This window comes from Mauremys reevesii, linkage group 3, assembly GCF_016161935.1.
Source record: "Mauremys reevesii isolate NIE-2019 linkage group 3, ASM1616193v1, whole genome shotgun sequence".
NCBI lineage: Eukaryota > Metazoa > Chordata > Testudines > Geoemydidae > Mauremys > Mauremys reevesii.
Window position 1 is genome coordinate 62,200,329 of NC_052625.1, and position 26,586 is coordinate 62,226,914.

The 26,586-nt window shown below is 44.5% G+C and overlaps 1 protein-coding gene across 14 annotated transcripts in view; it reads right to left on the minus strand.

The window, feature by feature from the left end:
- DNAH8 (dynein axonemal heavy chain 8) overlaps window positions 1-26,586 on the minus strand; it is a 556,010-nt gene that overhangs the window by 451,181 nt on the left and 78,243 nt on the right. For 12 of the 14 annotated variants that reach the window (XM_039529004.1, XM_039529011.1, XM_039529005.1 and 9 more), the window contains 2 exons: window positions 14,693-14,800; window positions 13,304-13,405 (listed from right to left, as the gene is read on the minus strand). The exons of 1 other annotated variant lie outside the window; for it this stretch is intronic. In XM_039529004.1, the coding sequence (XP_039384938.1) occupies window positions 13,304-13,405; window positions 14,693-14,800 (210 nt within the window). The remainder of the gene's footprint in view (window positions 1-13,303; window positions 13,406-14,692; window positions 14,801-26,586) is intronic. One more of the 14 variants, XM_039529014.1, reaches the window with a different exon arrangement.

Consider the following 26,586-nt stretch of genomic DNA (forward strand, 5'->3'; position numbering starts at 1 on the left):
AAACTAACTAGCGCTCGGCGCCGAGAGCGGAGGAGCAAGAGCTGCCTCCCTCAGGAGCTGTTTAAAACGAAAGCCCCGCTCCCCTTTGTTCACGGATTAAAGGCCTCACAAATGCGGCACTTATCTGTGAGGTAAGATCCCTCGAGGCACTTAGGAGAAGATCTCTTGTTGGCAGCGGCTTGTGGCCGGCCGAGCCTTAGGAAACCCTGTGGACCGGGCATCGGACCCGGCACCGGCTGAGGGGACGGGGATAAACCCCGAACCCCTGTAAAATAAATACACTATACTATTCTACAAACAAACAGAGTTAACTACAACTATAAACAGAACGAGAGAAAACTACGAGTAGCTAGGGAAGTGGAGGTCAGCTAAGCTGTGCTCCACTGTTCCAACGGCCGTCACGGGCGGAAAAAAGGAACTGAGGAGCGGACAGGCCGGCTGGGGTATATATCCTGCGCTATAGCAGCGCCACTCCAGGGGGCGCCCTCCGGAATTGCTAGGGTAAAAATCTTCCGTAGAGCCGTGCACGCACGGCGCGCACACCTAACTGGAATGCATAGGAGCAATCACTCGAAGAAGAACTGTTTTTTCTTCTATGAATGATTGGGCACATATACATTTCACTGTGGGTTTCTTTACAGGCAATGGGATTTCAGAGCTACTTGAACAAGGAATGAAGTACAGACTTACCAAAGTCCACATACATTCACAATGACAGAGTTGATGGCATAATATCTGAAGAAGGTATGTATTGATGACCATGTAGCCACTTTACAGACATCCACAATCAGTACATTATTTAGAAAGGCTGATGTGGTAACTTGAGCCCTTCTAGAGTGGGTAGTTATCTTTGTTGGAGAAGTTACATTTGCCAATTTGTAACAGGATCTTATGCAAGAAGATATCTGAGCTGAGATTGCTTCCCCCTTCACTCTTTCTGTGTAAGGTACAAACAGTCTAGGGGTATGTCTACACTACGAAATTAGGTCAAATTTATAGAAGTTGGGTTTTTTAGAAATCATTTTTATACAGTCAATTGTGTGTGTCCCCACACAAAATGCTCTAAGTGCGTTAACTCGGCGGACTGCGTCCACAGTACTGAGGCTAGCATTGACTTCCGGAGCGTTGAACAGTGGGTAGCTGTGGGTAGGTATTCAACAGTTCCCGCAGTCTCCGCTGCCCATTGGAATTCTGAGTTGAGATCCCAATGCCTGATGGGGCAAAAACAGTGTTGCGGGTGGTTCTGGGTACATGTCGTCAGGCCCCCCTCTCCCTCCCTCCCTCCCTCCGTGAAAGCAACGGCAGACAATCGTTTTGCACGTTATTTCCTGGGTTACCTGAGCAGACGCCATACCATGGCAAGCATGGAGCCAGCTCAGCTCACCGTCACCGTACGTCTCGTGGGTGCTGGCAGATGTGGGACTGCATTGTTACACAGCAGCAGCTCATTGCCTTTTGGCAGCAGATGGTGCATTATGATTGGTAGCCATCATTGTCATATTCCTGGGTGCTCTTTTAGCCGACCTCAGTGAGGTCGGCGAGGGGTGCCTGGGCAGACGTGGGAGTGACTCAGCCAGGTCATTCCCATCTTCTGCCGAACACCTGGGAGATGACAATGGCTAGCAGTCGTACTGCACTGTATTCTACTGAGTAGCCAGAAGATGACGATGGCTAGCAATCATAATGCAGCATCTTCTGCCGAGCACCCAGGAGATGATGATGGCTAGCAGTCACACTGCACCGTCTGCTGCCAGCCTAAGATGTAAAAGATAGACGGAGTGGATCAAAACAAGAAATTGACCCGATTTGTTTTCTATTCATGTGCTCCCCGCTCCCTCCATGAAATTAATGGCCTGCTAAACCCAGGGTTTTGAGTTCAATCCTTGAGGGGGCCATTCTGTGTGACAGTTGTTTGTGTTTCTCCTTGATGCAAAGCCACTCCTTTTGTTTATTTTAATTCCCTGTAAGCTATGTCGTCAATTGCCCCTCCCTCCATCAGAGCAACGGCAGACAATCGTCTCGCACCTTTTTTCGGTGCAGACACCATAGCACTGGGAACATGGAGCCTGCTCAGATCACCGTGGCAATTATGAGCACTGTAAACACCACGCGCATTATCCTGGAGTATATGCAGAACCAGAACCTGCAAAAGCAAAACCAGGCAAGGAGGCGACAGCAGTGCGGTGACAAGAGTGATGAGGACATAAACATGGACATAGACTTCTCACAAAGTATGGGCCCCAGCAATGTGCACATCATGGTGTTAACAGGGCAGGTTCATGCCGTGGAAGGCCGATTCTGGGCCCGGGAAACAAGCACAGAATGGTGGGACCGCATAGTGTTGCAGGTCTGGGACGATTCCCAGTGGCTGCAAAACTTTCACATGCGTAAGGGCACTTTCATGGAACTTTGTGACTTGCTTTCCCCTGCCCTGAAGTGCAAGAATACCAAGATGAGAGCAGCCCTCACAGTAGTGGCGATAGCCCCGTGGAAGCTTGCAATGCCAGACAGCTACCAGCCAGTCGGGCAGCAATTTGGAGTGGGCAAATCATAGTATCATAGAATATCAGGGTTGGAAGGGACCTCAGGAGGTCATCTAGTCTAACCCCCTGCTCAAAGCAGGATCAATTCCCAAATAAATCATCCCAGCCAGGGCTTTGTCAAGGCTGATCTTAAAAACCTCTAAGGAAGGAGATTCCACCACCTCCCTAGGTAACACATTCCACTGCTTCACCACCCTCCTCATGCAAAAGTTTTTCCTAATATCCAACCTAAACCTCCCCCACTGCAACTTGAGACCATTACTCCTTGTTCTGTCATCAGGTACCATGGAGAACAGTCTAGATCCATCCTCTTTGGAACCCCTTTTCAGGTAGTTGAAAGCAGCTATCAAATCCCCCCTTATTCTTCTCTTCTGCAGACTAAACAATCCCAGTTCCCTCAGCCTCTCCTCATAGGTCATGTGCTCCAGCTCCCTAATCATTTTTGTTGCCCTCCACTGGACTCTTTCCAATTTTTCCACACCCTTCTTGTAGAGTGGGGTCCAAAACTGGACACAGTACTCCAGATGAGGCATCATCAATGTTGATAGAGGGGTCCCTCGATCTCCTGGCAATGCCCCTACTTATACAGCCCAAAATGCCGTTACCCTTCTTGGCAACAAGGGCACAGTGTTGACTCATATCCAGCTTCTCGTCCACTGTAGCCCCTAGGTTCTTTTCTGCAGAACTGCTTCCTAGCCATTCGGTCCCTAGTCTGTAACAGTAAATGGGATTCTTCCGTCCTAAGTGCAGGACTCTGCACTTGTCTTTGTTGAACCTCATCAGGTTTCTTTTGGCCCAATCCTCTAATTTGTCTAGGTCCCTCTGTATCCTATCCCTACCCTCCAGTGTATCTACCATTCCTCCCAGGTTAGTGTCATCTGCAAACTTGTGAGAGTGCAGTCCATGCCATCCTCCAGATCATTAATGAAGATATTGAACAAAACCAGCCCCAGGACCGACCCTTGGGGCACTCCACTTGAAACCGGCTGCCAACTAGACATGGAGCCGTTGATCACTACCCGTTGAGCCCGATGATCTAGCCAGCTTTCTATCCACCTTATAGTCCATTCATCCAGTCCATACTTCTTTAACTTGCTAGCAAGAATACTGTGGGAGACAGTATCAAAAGCTTTGCTAAAGTCAAGAAATAATACATCCACTGCTTTCCCCTCATCCACAGACCCAGTTATCTCTTCATAGAAGGCAATTAGGTTAGTCAGGCATGACTTGCCCTTGGTGAATCCATGCTGACTGTTCCTGATCACTTTCCTCTCCTCTAAGTGCTTCAGAATTGATTTCTTGAGGATCTGCGCCACGATTTTTCCAGGGACTGAGGTGAGGCTGACTGGCCTGTAGTTCCCCGGATCCTCTACTGTGGGGGCTGCTGTGATCCAAGTAGCCAACACAATCAAAGAGCTGCTGATATCAAGGGTAGTGACTCTGGGAAATGTGCAGGTCATAGTAGATGGCTTTCCTGAAATGGGATTCCCTAACTGTGGTGGGGCGATAGACGGAACCCATATCCCTATTTTGGCACCGGAGCACCAAGCCAGCAAGTACATAAACTTGCTTTTCAATGTACTTTTCAATGGTGCTGCAAGCCCTGGTGGATCACAAGGGATGTTTCACCAACATCAACGTGGGATGGCGGGGAAAGGTATATGATGCTCACATCTTCAGGAACTCTGGTCTGTTTCAAAAGCTGCAGGAAGGGACTTTCTTCCCAGACCAGAAAATAACTGTTGGGAATGTTGAAATGCTGATAGTTATCCTTGGGGACCCACCCTACCCCTTAATGCCATGGCTCATGAAGCCATACACAGGCACCCTGGACAGTAGTCAGGAGCTGTTCAACTATAGGCTGATCAAGTGCAGAATGGTGGTAGAATGTGCATTTGGACTTTTAAAAGCGTGCTGGCAGAGTTTACTGACTCGGATAGACCTCAGCAAAACCAATATTCCCATTGTTATTACTGCTTGCTGTGAGCTCCACAATATCTGTGAGAGTAAGGGGGAGACGTTTATGGTCGGGTGAGAGGTTGAGGCAAATCGCCTGGCCGCTGATTACGCACAGCCAGACACCAGGGCGGTTAGAAGAGTACAGGAGGGCGCACTGCGCATCAGAGAAGCTTTGAAAACCAGTTTCATGACTGTCCAGGCTATGGTGTGAAAATTCTGTTTGTTTCTCCTTGATGACTTCCCTATAAGCTAGCCACCCTCCCCTCCCCTCTTTGATCACCGCTTGCAGAGGCAATAAAGTCATTGTTGCTTCACATTCATGCATTCTTTATTAATTCATCACACAAATAGGGGAATAACTGCCGAGGTAGCTCAGGAGGGGTGGGGGAGGAGGGAAGCACCAGGTGGGGCGGGGGAGGAGGGAAGGACAAGGCTACACTGCACTTTAAAACTTTAAAACTTATTGAACGCCAGCCTTCTGTGCCTTGGGCAATCCTCTGGGGTGGAGTGGCTGGATGGCCGAAGGCCCCCCTACCGCGTTCTTGGGCGTCTGGGTGAGGAGGCTATGGAACTTGGGGAGGAGGGCAGTTGGTTACACAGGGGCTGTAGCGGCAGTCTGTGCACCTGCTGCCTTTCCTGCAGCTCAACCATACGCTGGGGCATATGAGTTTGATGCTCCAACAGCCTGAGCATTGACTCCTGCCTTCTGTCAGCAACCTGACGCCACCTATCATCTTCAGCCCGCCACTTACTCTCTTCAGCCCGCCACTTACTCTCTTCAGCCCGCCACCTCTCCTCATGTTCATATTGTGCTTTCCTGCACTCTGACATTGTCTACCTCCATGCATTCTGCTGTGCTCTGTCAGTATGGGAGGACAGCATGAGCTCAGAGAACACTTCATCCCAAGTGTGTTTTTTTCGCCTTCTCATCTTCGCTAGCCTCTGGAAAGGAGAAACATATGCAGCTGGTGGAGGGAAAAAAAAGGAGAGTGATAGTTAAAAAGACATTTTATAGAACAATGGGTACACTCTTTCACGGTAAACCTTGCTGTTAACATTACATAGCACATGTGCTTTCGTTACAAGGTCACATTTTGCCTCTTATTGAGGGAAGGCCTGCCGGTTTGGTGTGAGAGATCACTCATGCAGGGCCGGGCAACAGAATTCGGCTTGCAGGCAGCTGTGGTAAGCCACAGTCTTTTGGCTTCTTTAACCTTCATAACATGTGGGAATGGTTTCAAACAGCAGCACCCTCATTTCCCATACCAAGCAGCCTTTGGGTTGGCCATTTAAAATGGGTTGGCAATTTAAAAGAAAGGGCTGAGGTTTGTGGGTTAGCATGCAGCACAAACCCAACTAACCCCCCCATCTCTAGGATGATCACTTCATCCCTCCCGCCACCGCATGGCTAACAGCAAGGAACATTTCTGTTCAGCCACAGGCAAACAGCCCAGCAGGAACGGGCACCTCTGAATGTCTCCTTAATAAAATCACCCTATTTCAACCAGGTGACAATGAATGATATCACTCTCCTGAGGATAACACAGAGAGATAAGGAACGGATGTTGTTTGAATGCAATGATTCCAGACTACGTGCTACTGGCCTGGCGTGGTGAAGTGTCCTACCATGGAGGACGGAATAAGGCTGCTCTCCCCAGAAACCTTTTGCAAAGGCTTTGGAAGTACATCCAGGAGAGCTTTATGGAGATGTCCCCGGAGGATTTCCACTCCATCCCCCGATACGTTAACAGACTTTTCCAGTAGTTGTACTGGCCGCGAATGGCAGGGCAACTTAATCATTAAACACGCTTGCTTTTAAACCATGTCTAATATTTACAAAGGTACACTCACCAGAGGTCCCTTCTCCGCCTTCAGGGTCTTGGAGACAGCCTTGGGTGGGTTCGGGGGTTACTGGCTCCAAATCCAGGGTGAGAAACAGACCCTGGCTGTTGGGGAAACCGGTTTCTCCGCTTCCTTGCTATGAGCTATCTTCAACCTCCTCCTCCTCATCTTCCTCATCCCCAAAACCCGCTTCCATGTTGTGTCCTACTCCATTGACAGAGTCAAAGCACAGGGTTGCGGTACTGGTGGCTGCACCTCCTAGAATGGCATGCAGCTCATCATAGAAGCTCACCGGCCATTTGCCTCTCTGTTTTTTTGGTAGGCTTGCCTGAGCTCCTTAATTTTCAGCGGCATTGCCGCGAGTCCCTGTTATAGCCTCTGTCCTTTATGCCCTTGGAGACTTTTTCAAATGTTTTGGCATTTTGTTTACTGAAATGTAGTTCAGCTAGCATGGATTTGTCTCCCCATACAGTGATCAGATCCCGTACCTCCCGTTTGGTCCATGCTGGAGCTCTTTTGCGATTCTGGGACTTCATGGTCACCTCTGCTGATGAGCTCTGCATGGTCACCTGTACTGATCAGTTCACCACGCTGGCCAAACAGGAAATTAAATTCAAAAGTTCGTGGGGCTTTTCCTGTCTACCTGGCCAGTGCATCTGAGCTGAGAGAAGCTGTCCAGAGCAGTCACAATAGAGCACTCTGGGATAGCTCCCGGAGACCAATACTGTCAAATTGCGTCCACACTACCCCAAATTTGACCCGGCAAGGCCGATTTCAGCACTAATCACCTCGTCGGAGGTGGAGTAAAGAAATCGATTTAAAGAGCCCTTTAAGTAGGAAAAAAAGGGCTTCGTCGTGTGGACAGGTCCAGGGTTAAATCAAGGTAAGGCTGCTAAATTCGACTTAAAATCGTAGTGTAGACCAGGCCTAGGAGACACTCTAAATGACTTGCCCCAGGGTGGCTTCCCATGCTCCTGGCAGGGAACGATGGGTGAGACGCTTTAGGGGGTTTCCCCCCACCCCCAGCGGGGAACAGGAAGCAGAGGGGAGTGCAGTCCTCTGGGAACCCGGGAACCTATAGGGCAGCCAAGCTCCTGGAAGGAAGCTGCCAGCAGAGCTGAGAGACTGGGCTCTCAGCTCCCCACGCTGCCCTCTTAGGTCAGTGCAAGTGCTCCTGGTGAGGATGTGCACCACCAACCCAAGGAGGCTGGTGACTGTAAGTTGACCTAATATAGGTCAACTTAGGCTTGAAGTGTAGACATACCCTCATCTCCCAAAATGGAACTAGATCTCTGACAGGACAGTATACACAAACAAGCTCTTTAAGAAACCTCACTGCCTCCAGGTGTGACAAAACTTACAAGCCTTTAATGGAAGGGTGAATGGCCAAGACGGTGGCTAAATGCACTCTAATGGAGCTAACTGAAAAGTCTTGTATACAAGACGTCCTGAATTTCGGCTCCAGTGGGACAAAGATGATGAGAAGCAGCCCAGATAGAAAAATCTTTTCCACTTAGCTAAGTATGTAGATCTCATAGAGTCCTTTCTGTTAATAAGAATGGTTTGGATCTCCTGAGAACAAGTTTTTTTCCAAGGAGTCCAACCATATCTCAGCCAGACCATGAGATGCACATTCTGTAGGTCATGATGTAGTTTCTGATCTCGATTCTAAGACAAAAATCCTTCAACCAATGGCAGTGTTATTGGAGATTGGATTGTGAGCTCTTGATGATCTATGTAGCGATACTGCCCTAGCCAGGCCAGAGCTATCAGTATTAATGTAGCATGGTCTTATTTTAGTTTCCTTATCACCCTTGGAACCAAAGGAACCAGTGTTAACGCATAGAGAAGATCCATTGATCAAGGAAGAAGGAAGATATCTGCTACTGAATCTGGACTCCAACCACCCTGAAACACACCTCTAACTCTTTTTGTTGAGGTTTGTTGCAAAGAGATCTACAGCAGGTGGTCCCCATTTCTAGACCATGATGGCCAATATGTCTATCTTCAAGGACCACTCATGGTGATAAATGAAGTTTCTGCTTAAGGAATACACTGTGGTGTTTCTCATCCCAGCAGATGGAAGGCCTTCAGTGTAATGTTCTGAACACAAAACTTCAGAGACTAATCGATTCTTCACATAAGTGACCCTGGCTCTGCCTTGCCTGATCAGGTAAAACATGGTAGTGGTATTGTCCATAAGTACCTGAGTTGTGTGCCTTTTGATTATGGCTAGGAAAACTTTGCTTGCATGAAATTTATCTCCTAGCTCTATGATTTGAATATATAGTGAAACTCCCCTGGGTGGACACCCCAGGCCTTGGTGGAGGCATCTGTGCCAACTGTTATTGCTGGTTCTGGAGGGGAGAAGGGAACTCCCTCACAGATTTTTTGGGGTCCATTCACCAATCTAAGGATGAAAGCACTCATGCAAGTACATAAATCAGCATGTGCAGAGAGAGTCTGCTTAGTTGTGGAGTGGTGCCCGGCCTCCATAGGCAGGATTATACCATTTTCCTGGGATTGGCTTTGAAGTTCTTGAAAAGTTGACAATGGCCAGAAACCTGTCTCGAAATAAGTAAGCAGTCACTGTGGTAGCATCGAAGATGGCTTTTACAAATTCAGTCTTTTGGACTGGGATTAAAGTTGACTTTTCTGCATTTATTCTCAGTTCTAGATGAACAAACAGTAACTGGATTTGAATAATGCTGCTCACTACTTGCTCTTTTGACTGACCTCAAATCAGCCAGTCATCCAGCTAAGGAAAAACCTGGATACCAGAACACCAGCCTGCTCTGGGAATGAGGAAGTAGTGGGAATAAAACCCTTTCCCCATGTTGTAGAGGTACTTGCAATATAGTTCCCATATAGAGGAGAGACTGCACTTCCTGAAGCAGTCTTGTGAAAAGGGTCCCTGAGAAGGTTAGTGGAGGAGGGATTGGAACTGCATGACATATCTTTCTTAACCCATTTGTCTGATGTTATGGAGGTGCAGGCACTGAGGAAGAGAGACAAATGGTTCTCAAAGGGAGTTAGTATGAAAGTTACATAGTGACGGGTCAATTGTCATTGATGTGCCCATTAAATTGACTGCTTTGAAGAAGCTGACATGTGGTTAGAAGATGCTGAAGCTGTTTGCACCTCGGAGGCTTACTACATCTCCTACAAGGGTCCACATGTCTAGGCAGATAAACGGGTTATTTATACTCAAATTGAGATTTACAGTGTCCCTCTTTAGAGACAGACAGTAGACTTCCAAAGAACATAATGTAGCCCTAGAGTCTTTTAGAGTAAGCAAAGCATTGCATTTTTTTCTTCAAAAAACAATTTTGATCTTCGAAAAGCAGATCTTCACCTGTGTTTTGAAATTCTCTAGGAATCCCTGAGGCCTGAAGCCAGGAGGAATGGCTTATAGATATGTCTGTGGCCACAGATTTAGAGGCCATGACTGCAGAGTCAATGTGGTTAAGTGACCCTCAGCTATGATGGCAAGAAATTGCTCCTTAAGTTCCTTAGGCAATTTATCTCCAAATTTTGAGATAGAATTCCAATTAATAAACATATTTGCCAGAAGAGCCTGATAGTTTGAGACTCCCATTTGTTAACTGGCTGTTGCATAGGATTTCATGCCATACAAGTTTAACTTAATCAATTCTTAAACAATAACCCTCTTGGGTGGGCACTTAGTAGCAACTGTCAGCCCTTTTTGATACCAGCAGGAGGGAGGCCAGGGTCTGCCATAAAGTCTTAGCAGAATTGAGAAGAGTTTAATTGATCGGAAGAGCCACACCTTTTGGAGCCAAGGTTTAAAGTATTTTCAGGAGTTTATAACGGTTATCTTAAACAACCTTGGCCCATACCCATAATGTGGATGTCACCCACTTCAACAAATCCTGAAAAGTTTTAAAATTCACCAGAGGAAGCAAGTATGTTTCTGGTGTAATCACCTCATCTGGTGAGGATGATGAGATAAGAGGAAGTTGGTCAGTGGTGTCATCCTGTCTCTCACTTCTTTCAAGATCTCTAAGTGGGACACCTGCTCACCAGCCATGGGAGGTGCTTCCTGTGTAGCAGAAGGTGGAGCAGAGCACAGTGATTTGGATATGAATCAAGAGGCAGACACCAAGCTCATATCTTGAGAGGCATCCCATGGCCCAGTAGGGTCAGGATGAGAAGTTATAGGGAATCACAGACCAAGGTGATGAGCACCAGGCAGAGAAGTCTCTAGATGAATCTAAGTCTTGTCTGAAGACACATGGGAGCAGTAGACAAGTATCATGCCCTTGCAGTATATCCATGTGATGACTGAGCCAGTGAGTAGCAAGATCTAAATGACATAACAGGTGAAACTGGCCTTCTGCTGATGGAGTTAGATGAAGATATATTACAGTTCTCTGGAAATTTTGGAGCAGTAGCAGTTTGAGTAAAGGGAGGTAGAAATGTGTGGTACCAGAGATGTAGACAGAAATGTTGTCAGCACCATCATCAGTACTGGAGCCAATGTAGCAAGTAGTGATGCAGAAATAGTTGCCAGTACCAATGACTGTTAAGGACCATGCAATGGTGGGGGAACCATAAAAGGTATAGTGAGACTACATTAGTTGACATCATGACTGCGATCAATACTGACTGCAGTGGCGAGTCTGGTACTGAGAGACATATTAAGTCCTTACCAACTAAGAAAGCTTGAAGCATGGTAGGTATAAAGGTAGAATGAAGTGCCGGCAAGTCAGAGTAGATGGTATTGGTGCTGAAGTACACAATGCTGATCTCGACTGTGCTAAAGAATTAAATAGCGGAATTGACAGCATCATGTGAGATGAAGAAGGTGCCAATCTCAAAAGCACCAGAGACATTAGTGCCAGATCTGACAGTGCCACCTCTAACAGTACCGGAGGTCATCGTTGTTCTTATGTTCCACCCAAGTCCACCAGATAACTTATAGTTCTGTCTGATGTCACACCTTTGAGAGCTGAAAAAGAAAACTTCTTTGGTCTTGAGTCTGACTCAGAGGAAATAGCAAGCATCTTTGGTTTCAAGGAAGCATCAGGGGACAAAGATAACCATCTCTTTTCCCCAGTCTCTCCCTTATATGCAGAAGAGGTAGCTGAAAGGTCACTCTTTACAGGATGGCAGAGATTTCAGCTCTCATGAACAAAGTCCTCAGATTCTGAGGAGGGGCACAGTGCCTTCTCTAACAGGTGCTCCATGAGATGAATCTCTCTCATTCTTCATCCTTGACAGAAAAGAGTTACAATTGGAGCACTTATCTTTAACATGTCATTCTCCTAAAGAAAACAAGCAACTTAATGCCCATCAGTTGCAGGCATTACTTTACCATTTGAAACCTGAATCTCTGCATTGTAAACAGAGAGACTCCAGGAGCAACACTCCTGAGGAAAAATGAAAATAATAATATAATATAATTAATTAACACTAAACTAATATTAAAGATTAACAGTATCTACAACTATGTACAATTTCAACATGTAAAGCTGGCTAGAAAAAACAAAGCTCAAAAACCAGTGGGGATCTCCAGTACTTGCCGTGGGCAGTAAGAAAGAATGAGAGGGAGTCAGGGTGGCCCTGCCCTTTATGCCCTCTGATGCATCACAAGGACATCCAGAGCACATCCACTACCCCAACGGTATTACTAGAAAAAGTCTCTGACTCAAGTGCATTGGGTACACATACACCTAAAATGGAATGTACATGTGCACAGGCACTCAAAGGATTGTAAAAACTAGCTGAAGAATTAGGATTATTTAAGTAATGAAAAAGAGCAATGCAAATTGAAGTGGAGTGGAGTACTATTAGGTCCCACTTCATTAAATACTCATCATTGATCAAGAAAAGGGGATCAACAGAAGATAAAGGGAAATTCTGGTCTTAACCTGCAAAGTGGTTTTCTACAAAGGACAAACTTATATTATTATCATGAAACAGATAGCCCAACCCTCTGGTTGTTAAATTTTTGGTGCCCTGCACAATTCCTCCACCCCCACACATATGCACATTCCCTCTCTCAACCTTAAAGTTCTTTGACTCCTCCCTTTCCTTCTCTCCTCACGGGGTTCTCACCAAATCTTTTTGCTTCTCCCACTAACATTTCTAAAATGTCTGCTTAGTCTGAACAAAACTCCGGTCCATGCTATATAGTTTTCTCATCAAAACTATTGACCATCTCCTCTCCAATCTACCCAACATTCAACAGCAAAAGTAATCTTATTCTCCCGCTGCTCTTACCATGTCATTCACTTTGGTGAGAACCACGTCATTCACTTTCTAATATACTTTTACTGGCTCCTTGTCTCTTTCTACATAAAATCAGAATTCCTCATTATTTTTAAAACCCTCCCTTTACCTACATCTCATTATCACCTATCACCCCAGCACTCTGCCCATTCTTGCTTCATTCCTCTGTTTATACACTGCTGTCACTCTCGCCTTTGTGCCTTATCTCATACTGCTCCTGATTCCTAGAATAACATTCCTCCACCTGTATACTATCCTGAACCTCTAAATCCTCTTGACTGACGTGGCTCTGATAGTTACTCATTCTGTGCTACTCTCAACTTCTATTTAAAAATATCAGAATTTATATGGTTAGCTCCCTATGCTGTAATGACTTATTTTTACTTGTTTTAAATATCATCATTTTTCCTTTGTCTGTTGCTTTCATGTTATTTGACTGATTACCTTAGACTGAACACTCTAAATAGTGGGGCTGTCTCTTTTTTAAATCCTACAGTATTATATGTTTATTTTTAACAGTAATAAATTGGCTTTGAATAATGTATTTAATATGAAATCTAGAAAACTTTATAATGCATACTTTTATAATAAAAATGATGGACTTTAGGGCAGTCCTACAAGCAGGTGCTTACTAGATTAAATAAGAACCCAGATCAGAAGGTGATCTGAACCAGTGAAAAACAACAAAATACCACTATACAAACCTGAATTTTTTTAATTACTACAGGTGTATCCTGGTCCCATACACGAGATAAACCACCATCAGTAATATATGCCTTACATGCTGTAACCATTTGATTTGTAACCTAGTACATATAAATGAAAAACAAACTTTGTTAATTATCTCCAAAATTTTGTTTTTATTATACCTTGAAAAAAACAAATTATATACCTGCAATTGGAACTTTTCAATCACATTTATGTAAAATGTCCTAACATATGTGATTTAAGGACAACAGTACAGTATTTTAGATACTTCTAGACCCTGATATAATATTTGAACACGTCTCAGGCATAAAAGGAAAAGATGTTTGCTCATAATTCTGCTTCTCAAGAGATCGCTCTAACAGGATTCTCACTCCTGGATCTTAGTTTCACACCACGAGACAAGCAGAATTACCAAAGTTCTGAGAATTTTTACCCATGTGGTAGTTGTGGAGTACGTGAGCCAGGACCTCCACTAGAATTCATAAATCATTCCCACAGGTAGGTTTATCTATCTACATACACCATACCCACACCTACACAGATGTGTAAAATATATAGATACTCACAGAATGTCATTAGCAAAAACTCAAGAACAGAAGAAACCATGTTTGTTGTATATTTTAAACATACATACACAGAGGCTACCCAGTGTTCCAACTAGAAATGGCTGCATCCGTGGATGCAAGGTGCATCCATGGGTGAAAGGCAAAGTCCTGAGAAAATAAATGTGGTGTCTTCTCTGCTTGAGTTTTAGCTAGTAAAACTCAGAAGTTCTGGATGGGGTGTTCTACGCCACTACCTGTTTAGAGAGACTAGAAGCCAGGACTCTGAGTCTCCACAAAGAAAGAGTTTGAGAAAAGTTTTGGAATAACCCTGTGAAAGAACCTGGGAAGAGCCCTAGAGAGGCTGTAATGTATCCTGACAAGGGGGTATCATTTGGCCAGACATAGACAAGTTATGAGAGAGAAGTTAGAGGACAGTAGCAGACCTATAGGATAAGAAGTAGAGAGCATTCAAGCTTGGACCTGCCACCTATTTTGTCCATCATAGAGTTCTTGGAAAAAAGAGGGTAGGAACTCCACTTTTACTCTGCTACAGTTCCTTTTCTTTTTGCATGTTGAATAGTATTTGCGGAGCAAGGGACTACTAAATATAAAGATGACATAATCTAGACCTTTGTGAGCCTATATAAAATACTATAAGAAACAAATTGCAATGCCTGATGTTTTCTTTATGCTTGATTTGTTGTATAGCATGAAAACAGAAGTGTTATATATTTAGTAGTGGGCATCACAGCTTTATAAAATCCTTACCACTTTTCACCAAGATATCCTGCTGATTGAAGTAAAACAAGAGTTTCTGCAACGTCATATTAATGTGCTTACCTTTATAAACAATGATGTCATTCTCTCTGACGTATTGTAATACCTTGAAACACTGTGAATCATTCTTATAGCATTAATCAAATTTTGTATTCCATGTGCCATAGACACCTAAAATAAAGAAATGTTTAAGAAAATTATGTGAGCTTCTCTCCTCTTACCAAGTTTCCTATTCACAACTTCTAAATTACATTTTTCATCAAATCAAATCCATCAGTCTTAAAGAACTTGTCACATCTTGCACAGAAGTCAGCGTTTAGTACTGCAGGAACAGCATGCTGAAGAATCAGAGAGGGCAGTGCAGAATTGGGAAGAAAATTGGCAGCATGTGACCTCCAAAAGAAGAAAGAGGAGACCCCATGTACCCCCAGTGCAGATAGAGGTAAGAAACCATTTTCAGGCTTTCTACACATGTACTACAGTGGAGAATGGTTTGGAAGAGTCATCTGAGGGAAGGGATCAGAAAGAGGCACCACCGACCAGAAGGCATGGGATGCATTGTCCTAGGGATGGAGGTTCCATGACCACCACTCCCAAGAGGAGGAGATGGGTGGTGGTGGTCGGGGACTCCCTCCTAAGGGAGACTGAGTCATCCATCTGCCATCCAGACCAGGAAACTCGAGAAGTGTGCTGCTTGCCTGGAGCTAGAATTCAAGATGCAATGGACTGTCTGCTGAGACAGATCAAGCCCTCAGACTGCTTCCCCTTGTTACTTCTCCACATAGGCACCAATGATACTGCCAAGAATAACCTCAAGCGGGTCACTGCACACTATGTGGCTCTGGGAAGAAGGATAAAGGAGTTTGAGGTGCAAGTCATGTTCTCGTCCATCCTCCCTGTTGAAGGAAAAGGCTCAGGTGTTATGATTATAAGAAGCACCCAGGACCTTTTTTCAGGGGAAAAGGAAATACGCTGCGTCTTTTGGAGATACAACAATTAGCATATGCATTCAATCACACACACACACACACTCCCACCAGTTGATGTTATAGTTACCAGTCCAGAGTCCAGAGCAACCTAGTGGCCAGCGAGGCTGATCGCGGGTAGGGAGGAGCCAGGTTCTGTTGGTCATGACACAATGCTCCAGGGAAATCTTGGCAGGACGAACCCAAAGTTTCATGGCAAAGCACCCTGTTCATATAGTGATCTTCCTTCATTGGGACCAATGAGTTTTGTACCATGATGCTGTAATCAATCGCCATTTGACGAGTACTTGTTTTCTTAAATTGTTCTTTTTATTCTTTATCTTGTTCTTTCATCAGTCTCTCAGGGAGTTACCCCATGCTGGTTTTTATCACAGCTACCTTGTCCCCATTACAGGTGCCTGCCTTCTCTTTTAGAGTTGTCAATCTGCCCTCCTCTGACATCTCAATAGGGGTGTGTTGCAATCTCCTGGCACCTTTATGTCTGTCCTCAATTCCTCCCTGGAACATCTGGTCCGGTGATGGCCTTCACACTTATCTTCTAACACACACATTCCTCATTCACACACAAATTTACACGGAACATTTGAACAGGAACATCAAATTGCAATGCATGAGAAAACAATCACTGCATTCTTTTACTTATTTAAAAATGCTAATGTTTAACATACAACAAAGTGGTGACCCTAAAGGTCTATTACTGCCTTGAAATCAGCTTCAGAAACAAGATTCTGGCTGATGCATCTTTACCAATAGCACACTAGGCCATTACTTTCTGCTTTCAGAAAGGGTGGCTGGCAGAATATGGTCAAATCATACATCAATATATTTAATACATGCTACATTATTATTCTTTATCCTTCATTCTAATTTATACAAAACACAAACATAAAATCCTACTACTAAACAGGTAGGGACCATCAAATTGTGAAAGTAAATGCATGATTACACAGGTGGTGTCGGAGAGAGGGCTTTGAATTCTTCAACCATGGGATGATGTTCCAGGAAGAAGAATTGCTAGGAAGAGATGGGATCCACCTAACAAAGAGAGGGAAGAGCATCTTCGCAGGCAGGCTTGCTAACCTAGTGAGGAGGGCTTTAAACTAAGTTCACCAGGGGATGGAGACCTAATCCCTGAAGTAAGTGGGGAAGTTGGATACTGGACAGAAACACACAGAGGAGGGTGCAACAGGGGAGGCCTCCTGACTCATACTGAGAAAGCAGGGCAATTGGCTAGTTATCTTAGGTGCTTGTACACGAATGCAAGAAGCCTGGGAAACAAACAGGTCTCAGGGTACGAGAACTCCTGGGTACCATGGGCTCACTTGGTACCGCAGAGGAGTGTCTGTGGTACATTGTTAGTACCGATGGTTGAGTACCTAGATGGGAGTTTGTCGCTCCTGGGACCAAATTTTTCTCTGTGTCACTCTTTTAGAGAGGGTACGATAATTGTCTGTCTCCTTAGGGGGCAGTACTGTTGCCTCAAAGCTTGACTGCCTGAGCCCCCCGGTTTCTCTATGTGGTGCAGCAGGTGCAGCCGAGCTCATAGCGGAGGCCCCCTTCTGGGTACCATGCTTCAGAGCTGCTGATGCCCTCGGTCCTGAGGTGGCTGCACTGGGGAGCCCCTCTGGCTGGCCAATTACTCAGAGCCCATGTGTTTCCGGTGCCATCAGTACCGAGGTGGACGCACTGGGGAATTGGCCTCTGGCTGGCCAATGTCTGGGAGCCCTTCACAGAGGGAGTCTGCTGGGTTGTTGGTTTTTTTCACGACTCTATCCCCTTTGAAGTTAAAGGCTCTGGGGATGATCCAGGGTCAGCACCGGAGTCCCCGGGAGACTGAAGTGCCTTCTCCATAAGGAGTTTTAACTTCAGCTCCCAGTTCCTGCGAGACTGCAATTTTAGCTGTGACAAGTGAAGCACTTCTATGAGACTCTCCCAGGCACCTAGAGCGACCAGATAGCAAGGGTGAAAAATCAGGACAGGGGGTGAGGGGTAATAGGCACCTATATAAGAAAAAGCCCCTAATATCGGGACTGCCCCTATAAAGTCAGGACATCTGGTCACCCTACAGCACCAGATACAGTGAGCATGTCTGGCCATTACAGGAATCGACTCCTTGCAGGAGAGGCATCTCTTGGAGTAGGGAGAGCTGGGCATGCCCCTGGGCGGGAGCCTATCATCCTCTAACAATGAGGAATGCAGAAGAAAGGTCTTCTTTACTCCTCTTCTCCTTTTCCTCTTTTTTTTTAAACTGAAAAAACGTAGAGTCTACTAACCATCGTCGAGGGTGGGGGGAATGCCCCCAGACAGGGCAGGAAACGTAAACTAAAGTTAGTTCTTTCTTTGTCTTCTTTTTTTCCCTTTAATCCCAACAGAATAAAAATAAAGGGAAACTAACTATTAAGGAGAACAAAAGAAACAAAAACACTACTATTTATGCTAATGACACAGATAAGGACGGGACAACCTCGCTGGCTGGAGACCAAAGGTGGTTGAGAAGGAAGTGAGAGGGGTTCACCCGTGCAGTGCTAGATAGCCTTGAGGCAGACCAGAAGGAGGGAGAGAACATCACAGCTCAATGGACACTGCTACCAAAAATCTCCAATTAGAGACGCAGTGACACACATACACCTACAGTGGAGCACCCATTGGAACATTACTCGAAGAAGAAACTCCAAGTCTTTAGATGGGACATAATATTTTTATCAGCCCATTTTGAGGTGGGCAGTATCATTACTGGGGTGTGCTAGATTACTCTGCAGGATCCAACAGAACCTCATTAATCAGTAGCACAATTCGAGCAGATGATGCTGTATGCAAAATGTCTAGCAGCTTACGTTGTGACTCCTTAACTTCTTCAAGTGGTATTTCTAAGGAATCCTCTGTCCTTTTAATGAAGTCCTAAAACCACTTGAAATTCTCAGTCAACTATGAGAGAGGAGGCATGACTGCTTCATCTGGGGATGAAGAAGAGATGTTAGTTAACAGAGTGACTTCCTTATTTGCTCTAGCCTCCTGTTTCTCAAAAAGTCTCCTCTCATGGTTCAGGCCTTCGTGGGAGAGAGAATGGAGGAGATTTTCTACTTTTATTGTGCTGAAGAGTAAGGCTCAGTGTTCTAGAAAATTGTTGATGGTATGCCACCCAGGGGTCCCAATATGGCCATTGCAGGGGCCCATATGGTACAGAAGGAAGCATCCAAATACACTCAGACCATTGGGATGGAGCTTGAGAATGTCTTTTTCAAGTGTGTTCTTTCTCCTTAGAAGTCTCTGGGGTAAATACTCCTCTGATAATGCAGAGGGGAGCCTTGAATAGATATCCAATAAGCCAAAGAAAAATCCCCATCATCTCTCTCTAAAGGTGGAGCACAGTAGAAAATGGGAGAGACTCCATTGATACCAAGTGAATGTTTGGAGACGTAGAGGCCCTCAGTACCAAGAACAGATCAGTACCAAAAGAAAGGAGAATCAGGAATCTCTGTCATAGTTATGTCCCTTGAAAATCTGAATTCTCGCGGTACTGATATGGTGATTATTACCAAGGTGACAGCCTGAGCAGAGGTGACTGTAGAAGAGAGAGTGAACAGTGCTCTGGAGTTCAAGCACTCTGAGGAATGTACCATGCAGGACGATTGCTTGGTCTTCTAAGGTACTAAGATGTTAGATACTGAGAGCTGGGATGACTTTACTGGTACTGTACCCCCCAAATTTGACATTCCTGCGTGCATCCCAGAATTTGACAGTACTGCAGTCAGTTATCTTGTGTGTTCCACTACTTCCAGCTAAACATCACACAGCTAGAAATAGAGAGACAAGGCCATGCACCTGAATGTTTGCAGTTTTGCTATCAGAATAGGACGCTGGGACAGGGAGTTAAGGTTCCATGAAAATAGAAGGAATGTTTGGACAGCTTTGGTTTTAGATGCCTCTGACATGTAAGTTTTATTGTTGTTATTGCTTTATTACTGTAAGGCTTTGCTGATAAGAAGAATAATTAATTGTTAATACCTGTTGCACAGAAAATTATTAGCCTATTGGGGCTATTATGAGTTATGTCCTTTGTTCAGAGAAAATTTACAAAAAGTTTAGCTAGAAAGTGTGCTTAGGAGCAGTCTGAGGAAGCTTTCTTTGGGCAAGGATCTGACACCTAAGTTCCTCAGCAGATAGACGGAAAGAAGGGCCCTCCAGAAGCCTGGCTGTTGATTCCTCAATTTCAGACTTGTTGGGTAACTATAAATGTTTGGAATACTGTGAACCTATTGCTACTGTGTGAGAATGTGTGTGTATGTCTGCGTGCACATCCTTAAGACCTAATTTAAAAAAAAGTTTTAGGTAAAAAGCATTTTGGTTTGTATCAATCATATATCAGATGGAGGAACTGTATCCCCACTGATTTATTCCTGACACCACCTGGAGAAAACAGTAAAGTTGCCAGTGCTTTGGGTTCTGAAAACTCTGGGTAACAGTACCCTCTTAGGCCTGGTCTACACTACGACTTTAGGTCCAATTTAGCAGTGTTACCTCGATTTAGGCCTCGACCTGTCCACACAATGAAGCCCTTTTTTCTACTTAAAGGGCTCTTTAAATCGATTTCTTTACTCCACCTCCGACGAGGGGATTAGCGCTGAAATTGGCCTTGCTGGGTCGAATATGGGATAGTGTGGATGCAATTCAATGGTATTGGCCTCCAGGAGCTATCCCAGAGTGCTCCATTGTGACCGTTCTTGACAGCACTCTCAACTCAGATGCACTGGCCAGGTAGACAGGAAAAGGCCCGCGGACTTTTGATTTTCATTTCCTGTTTGGCCAGCGTGTTTGCAGAGCTCATGCAGAGCTCATTAGCATGATGGGCACATTGCCGGGGCACATTGCCCGGCCCGTACTTTGTGAGAAGTCTATGACCATGTCCCTCTCATCACCACGCTGCCATCGCCTCCTTGCCTGATTTTGCGTGAAACAATTGTCTGCCGTTGCTCTGACGGAGGGAGGGGCGACTGACAACATGGCTTACAGGGAATTACAATCAACAAAAGGAGTGGCTTTGCATCAAGGAGAAACACAAACAACTGTCACACAGAATGGCCCCCTCAAGGATTGAACTCAAAACAAATCGGGTCAATTTCTTGTTTTGATCCATCTATCTTTTACATCTTAGGCTGGCAGCAGACAGTGCAGTATGACTGCTAGCCATCCTCATCTCCAGGGTGCTCGGCAGAAGATGCTGCATTACGATTGCTAGCCATCATCATCCAGAAGATGGTGCAGTAGGACTGCTAGCCATCGTCATCTCTTGGGTGCTCAGCAGAAGATGGGACCTGGCTGAGTCACTCCCATGTCTGCCCAGGCACCCCTGATTGACCTCACCGAGGTCAGCTAACAGAGCACCCAGGAATATGATGACGATGGCTACCAATAGTAATTCACCATCTGCTGCCAAATGGTAATGAGTTGCTGCTGTGTAGCAATGCAGTCCCACGTCTGCCAGCATCCAGGAGACGTATGGTGACGGTGAGCTGAGCAGGCTCCATGCTTGCTGTGGTATAACGTCTGCTCAGGTAACCCAGGAAAAAAGGCACGAAACGATTGTCTGCCCTTGCTTTCACGGAGAGAGGGAGGGAGGGAGAGGGGGGCCTGACATGTACCCACAACCACCTGCGACACTGTTTTTGCCCCATCAGGCATTGGGATCTCAACCCAGAATCACAATGGGTGGTGGAGACTCTGAGAAATGTGTGATAGCTACTCATAGCTACCCACAGTGCAACGCTCCGGAAGTCAACGCTAGCCTCGGTACTGTGGATGCAGTCCACCGACTTAATGCACTTAGAGCATTTTGTGTGGGGGGACACACATTCGACTGTATAAAAACAATTTCTAAAAACGCGACTTCTATAAATTCGACCTAATTTTGTAGTGTAGACATACCCTTAGAAGAGGAAGTTGTCTTCTTTGTTGTTTCAATCCCCTGATGGTACTGATAACCTTTCAAAGCCAAAATCCTTAGGTTCTCTGGGTTCAGTGTTGCTGCTAGTAGCCGAGGAACCTGCAGTCTCATTGGTATCGAGTTGGGAACTAGTGGGCGTCAATGTAGCTGTTTCAATCAATGACCAGGATTTCTTTGAAGACATTTCCTGACCTGAGGAACCGTAACTCATTTTCTAAGAGTCCTTCTCAAAACATTCTTGAGTTTTCCTCTTAGAAGATCTGGGAGAGTGCTGTGCCGAAGCAGGTGAGGCTCTCAACTTGCTCACCAGTGTATGTGGGAGAGGGGGTTCCCATGGCTTGGGTCAGAAGCAGGATAGCGGGAGCTCTCCATCATGAGGAGATGTGAATTGATCTCCCAGTTTGTTCTGCCTCTCAATTTTAAAAACAGACAAAAGTTACACTTTTGGGGAACATGTGATTCCTCAAGGCAACAGATGCAACAGCAGTGTCCATCATTCACTGGAAAAGCCTCGTGGCATGAAAGGCAACATTTAAACCTCAGAGAGCCAGACATACACTCCTAGTAACATAACGTTCCCCCAAAGGAAGAAACTGAAAGACACAGGCTCTTACAAACTTTATTTATTTATTTTATTTACTAACTACTACTATAACTAAACTTAGTAAAACTATGCAAAAAAAAAGTTAACATAAGTTGAACTGAGACACTGTCTCAGGCTGAGGTGGTTGACAAAGAACGGACGACAGTTCGCTCACACAACTCTATATAGCCTCAGTGCAGAGCATGAGACTGTGTTGAGTGCATGCATGGGCCGGATGAGCACCACTACCTAAAATCTATGATTGAATTCACGTGGGGCACATTCACACTTGAAGTGGAGCATCCATAGGGACATTACTCAAAAAAATTGAAGTTGTACAGTGGCATTTGTCAGCATCTTGCAGAGATGGGAATACCCAGCACAAGAACTTTGAGCACTGGCCTGCTAAACCCAACATTGTGAATTCAATCCTTGAGGGGGCCATTTAGGGAACAGGGGTAAAAATTTGTCTGGGGATTGGTCCTGCTTTGAGCAGGGGGTTGGACTAGATGTCCCCCTGAGTCCCTTCCAATCCTGATATTCTATTATTCTAAGGCCCTGATTCAACAAAATACTTAGGCACATTCTCAAATTTAAACACAATAGTAATCCCCTCAAACTACAACTGGGACTAGTGAATTCTTAAAGGTAAGTATGTGCTTAAGTATTTTGTTGAATCAGGGCCTCAGAGTCTTAAGCCCTAGCCCTCTGATATTGATATTTGAAAGAATTCTTGAAATTCCTGGTGTGAAATTCCACTTGCTCCTAAATATTTTAAAATCATCTCTTTCCCTGTAATGAATAATCTTTAAGGATATTCCCATCAAGCATAGCATACCTAATTAAGGGTAAATTTTAGATTGAATAGCAAGAAGAAAACTGCCTAGCAAAGATTTTAGATAGTGGAACAACCACCCATAGAAGGTGGAAATTGCAGCTCATGGGACATCTAAAACTATCATAGAGTTACCTAAGAACTACAGTTAATTATTCTGTACTAATAGGAGGATGGACTATATGTCAGATTTTAACAGGTCTCTGTGCCCAATAATACATACACCTGAAATGTCCAGATTATTGTATTAACTTTCTAAATGTTATAAGAAACTTTAAGGTAGGGGTTGTATTCTGGCTCCATGGTGTAGTTATTAAAGAGTCTTGTGCAGAAACTAAAATCACAGGGGTGTAATTAATGCAAATCCCTAGGGAGACAGCAAGTCTAGAGGAGTCTCGCCCCCTTAGAGAAATTGCATATACTACTTTGATATGGTTAAAGAGACACCAGAGAACAAATTTATAAAATGACCACAGTAACAAGGAGAGGAGGTCACTTTCACCCTATCTAAAAACTGACATGACACTATGATGAGACAGACAAACCCCGTGACAGGACCTGAAGAATTTTGAAATACATAGTCTCCATGTACAAGATGGGTGACACCCAGTAAGCCAGACATGCATATAAGTTGTTTAATATTTTTAAGATATGTTTTTTCTGTAATGCTTTTGTTCTGAATAAATAATACTTGGTTTATGAAGGCTGGCTGGTCACTGATTAACCCTGTCATTGACCCTGAGATTAAAGAGCTGCAACTATTGAACCAAAGTCAGGTCTGCTGAGGGAATGAATTGTAGGAGGAACTTCAGCCTAAACCCCTGGTTTAGAGGAAGAGGGTCACAATACCCCACCTCAAGAAAGGTGATAGCAAGAGACCTGACACCTAAGTGGGGTTCCTTCAAGGAGACCACAAAGGGGTCAAAGGTGCAGTTAGCTCAGGAACTATGACAGTCTCTTCCCTCTCACTTTTATGATGATCTCTCTAAGGATAGGAGGTCCTGTCCTTCATACTAATAACTGCTCTAGAACAAAAACCATGAGGAGCCCTTGTGGCACCTTAGAGAGTAACAACTTTATTTTGGCATAAACTTTCATGGGCTAAAACCCACTTCATCCTATGCATGGAGTGAAAAATACAATAAGCAGTATATATAGTATAGCACATGAAAAGATGGGAGTTGCCTTACCAAGTGGGGGGGTCAGTACTAATGAGGGCAATTCAATCGAGGTGGAAGTGGACTATTCTCAACAGTTGACAAGAAGGGGTGAATATCAACAGAGGAAAAATTACTTTTTGTATTGACCCAGCCACTCCCAGTCTTTATTCAGACCTAATTTGATGGTGTCCAGTTTGCAAATTAATTCCAGTTCTGCAGTTTCTCCTTGAAGTCTGGTTTTGAAGTTCTTTTGTTGAAGAATTACTACTTTTAAGTCTGTTATTGAGTGTCCAGGGAGATTGAAGTGCTCTCCTACTAGTTTTCGAATGTTACAATTCTTGATGTCTGATTTTGTGACTTTGTCCTCACCCGCAACTATTTCAGATTTGGGGACAATTTATACCTTCAAATTAGCGGCACTGCTATGGGTACCCATATGACCCCACGGTATGGCAATATTTTTATGGCTGACTTAGAACAACGCTTCCTCAGCTCTTGTCCCTTAGCGCCCCTACTCTACTTGTGCTACATTGATGACATCTTCATCATCTGGACCCATGGGAAGGAGGCCCTTGAGGGGTTTCTGGTATAGGGTGGTGTTTATGTGACCATCGCTTATTTGCACTGTTGCGTCCAGGAAGTGGATCTCTTTTGTGGACTGGTCCAGGCTGAGGTTGTTGGTGGGGTGGAAATTGTTGAAATCCTGGTGGAATTCCTATATAATGAGTACTTATGGTATTCCTATGTAAGAGAAAGATATTTTAAAGTTCCCTGCCAAGATATTGTCATACCCTGAGACTATTAGCACTTATGACATGATGAGGTTTCATTACTAGGTCATACAAGAACAAAAAGTGAACTCTGGTGAGCTAATCAACTGTTGAAGACCTATGTTGCTATCATACTACCTTGAAGACAGGAAGCAGTAGGCTCTATTTTTCTAAAATCCTCCATGAAGTATTCTTTGCATAAGCTAAACCACTCTGATGTAAACAAGGCGAGGCTCTACCCAGATGCAAAGGGAAGGTAAGAAGAAGGACAACTGTATGGGTTCGGGTGTTCACCACTATCTATTTACATATGCTACTTCAGCTAGGGTGATAAACCAGACTAGGGGGGTACTGGAATACCAGTATTTTTTTAAGACTACATATCTAAAAGGATCATTCAACACTGGGTCTAACGCCAAGAAAAGTTATGTTTTTTGTATTAGAAGATGGGGACCAAAATGGGAATATCATTTTGATACAATCAGATGAGTAGGAAGAGAAGCTCAGGACCATAGTAACCAAAGTGGAGCAGCACCATTACATAATTGGTTCATTAAAGGGTAAGGGAGCGAAAGGAGATCTTCTAAGAAAGAATACCACTGAAGAAGGAAGAATCTTTGAAGAAAATAAAGGTGAAAACAACCCTTCAGGATAAGGTTCACTCAGTCCATGAGCTGTAAGATCAACCTGATTGGAGAGGAAGAAATTGGAAAGGACCCTGCCAGGAAAAGCTGAGTCCTTACCACACTCTAGAAAAGAGCATACACACTCTGGATTAATGCCCAAATCTACCCCTCTTCCTAAATATCTTCTTTTGTTCCTTCAAATACAAATAATACCAAACAAAGCTCAATTTAAGCTTTCTCCTCCAGGCTAAATTGTTTCTAACAATTTCACAGTAGAACCTCTAATCCCAGACCTAGTTACCTCGCCCAAGGAGACAATCCCTCCTACATCCTGGGTAGAGTCAACAAACTGCGCATCACAATGAGTCAGCAGGAATTTATGAACACTTGCATTCCTCTTACACCTGGCTACAGAAGATAAGAGAGTTTGATAAAACTTGAAAAAGAAAACTCTTGCTATCTATGTTCCTAAAGGCATTATTTCCTTATGCTGTCTCCCAATAGATTAGGTATCCATAATTCATAGCACAGTGATTGATTTTGTCACTGAGCTAAATGAGAGTAGACACTGAAAGACCTGGATAATGTTAACAGATGGGGATATGATAGAAGGTGTGTATCTTTTAGGTCCACTGAACAGAGGAGATGGGATGACCTGAAGTGTGGACCTGGGAGTTTCTATCTCAAATCATGACTGGCAGATCTTTTATGAAGTAGAGGACAAGAATGGGATAGAAACCCCTGCATCCCCCCAGCTTGTGTATGAATATATTAGGGAGTACAGGAGGAAAAAGCCCTACTTCTCAGAATGGGAGAATCCTTGGCCAAAATAAACTGGAATGTTCTGAGCCCAAGGGCCAAGCAGTTGGACAAAACCCTCTCTAATGGTGGCATGGAAGAAATTGAATTTTATACATAGACTGACCAGCTTCCATGCCTGCTGTCTGAGGAAGAGGGAAACCAGACACCACAAACTGTATGAGAAAGAAGACTGGTTAGGGTGCGAGCCTGCAACTTTGGAGACTCAGGTTCAATTCCCTACTCTGCTGAAAACTT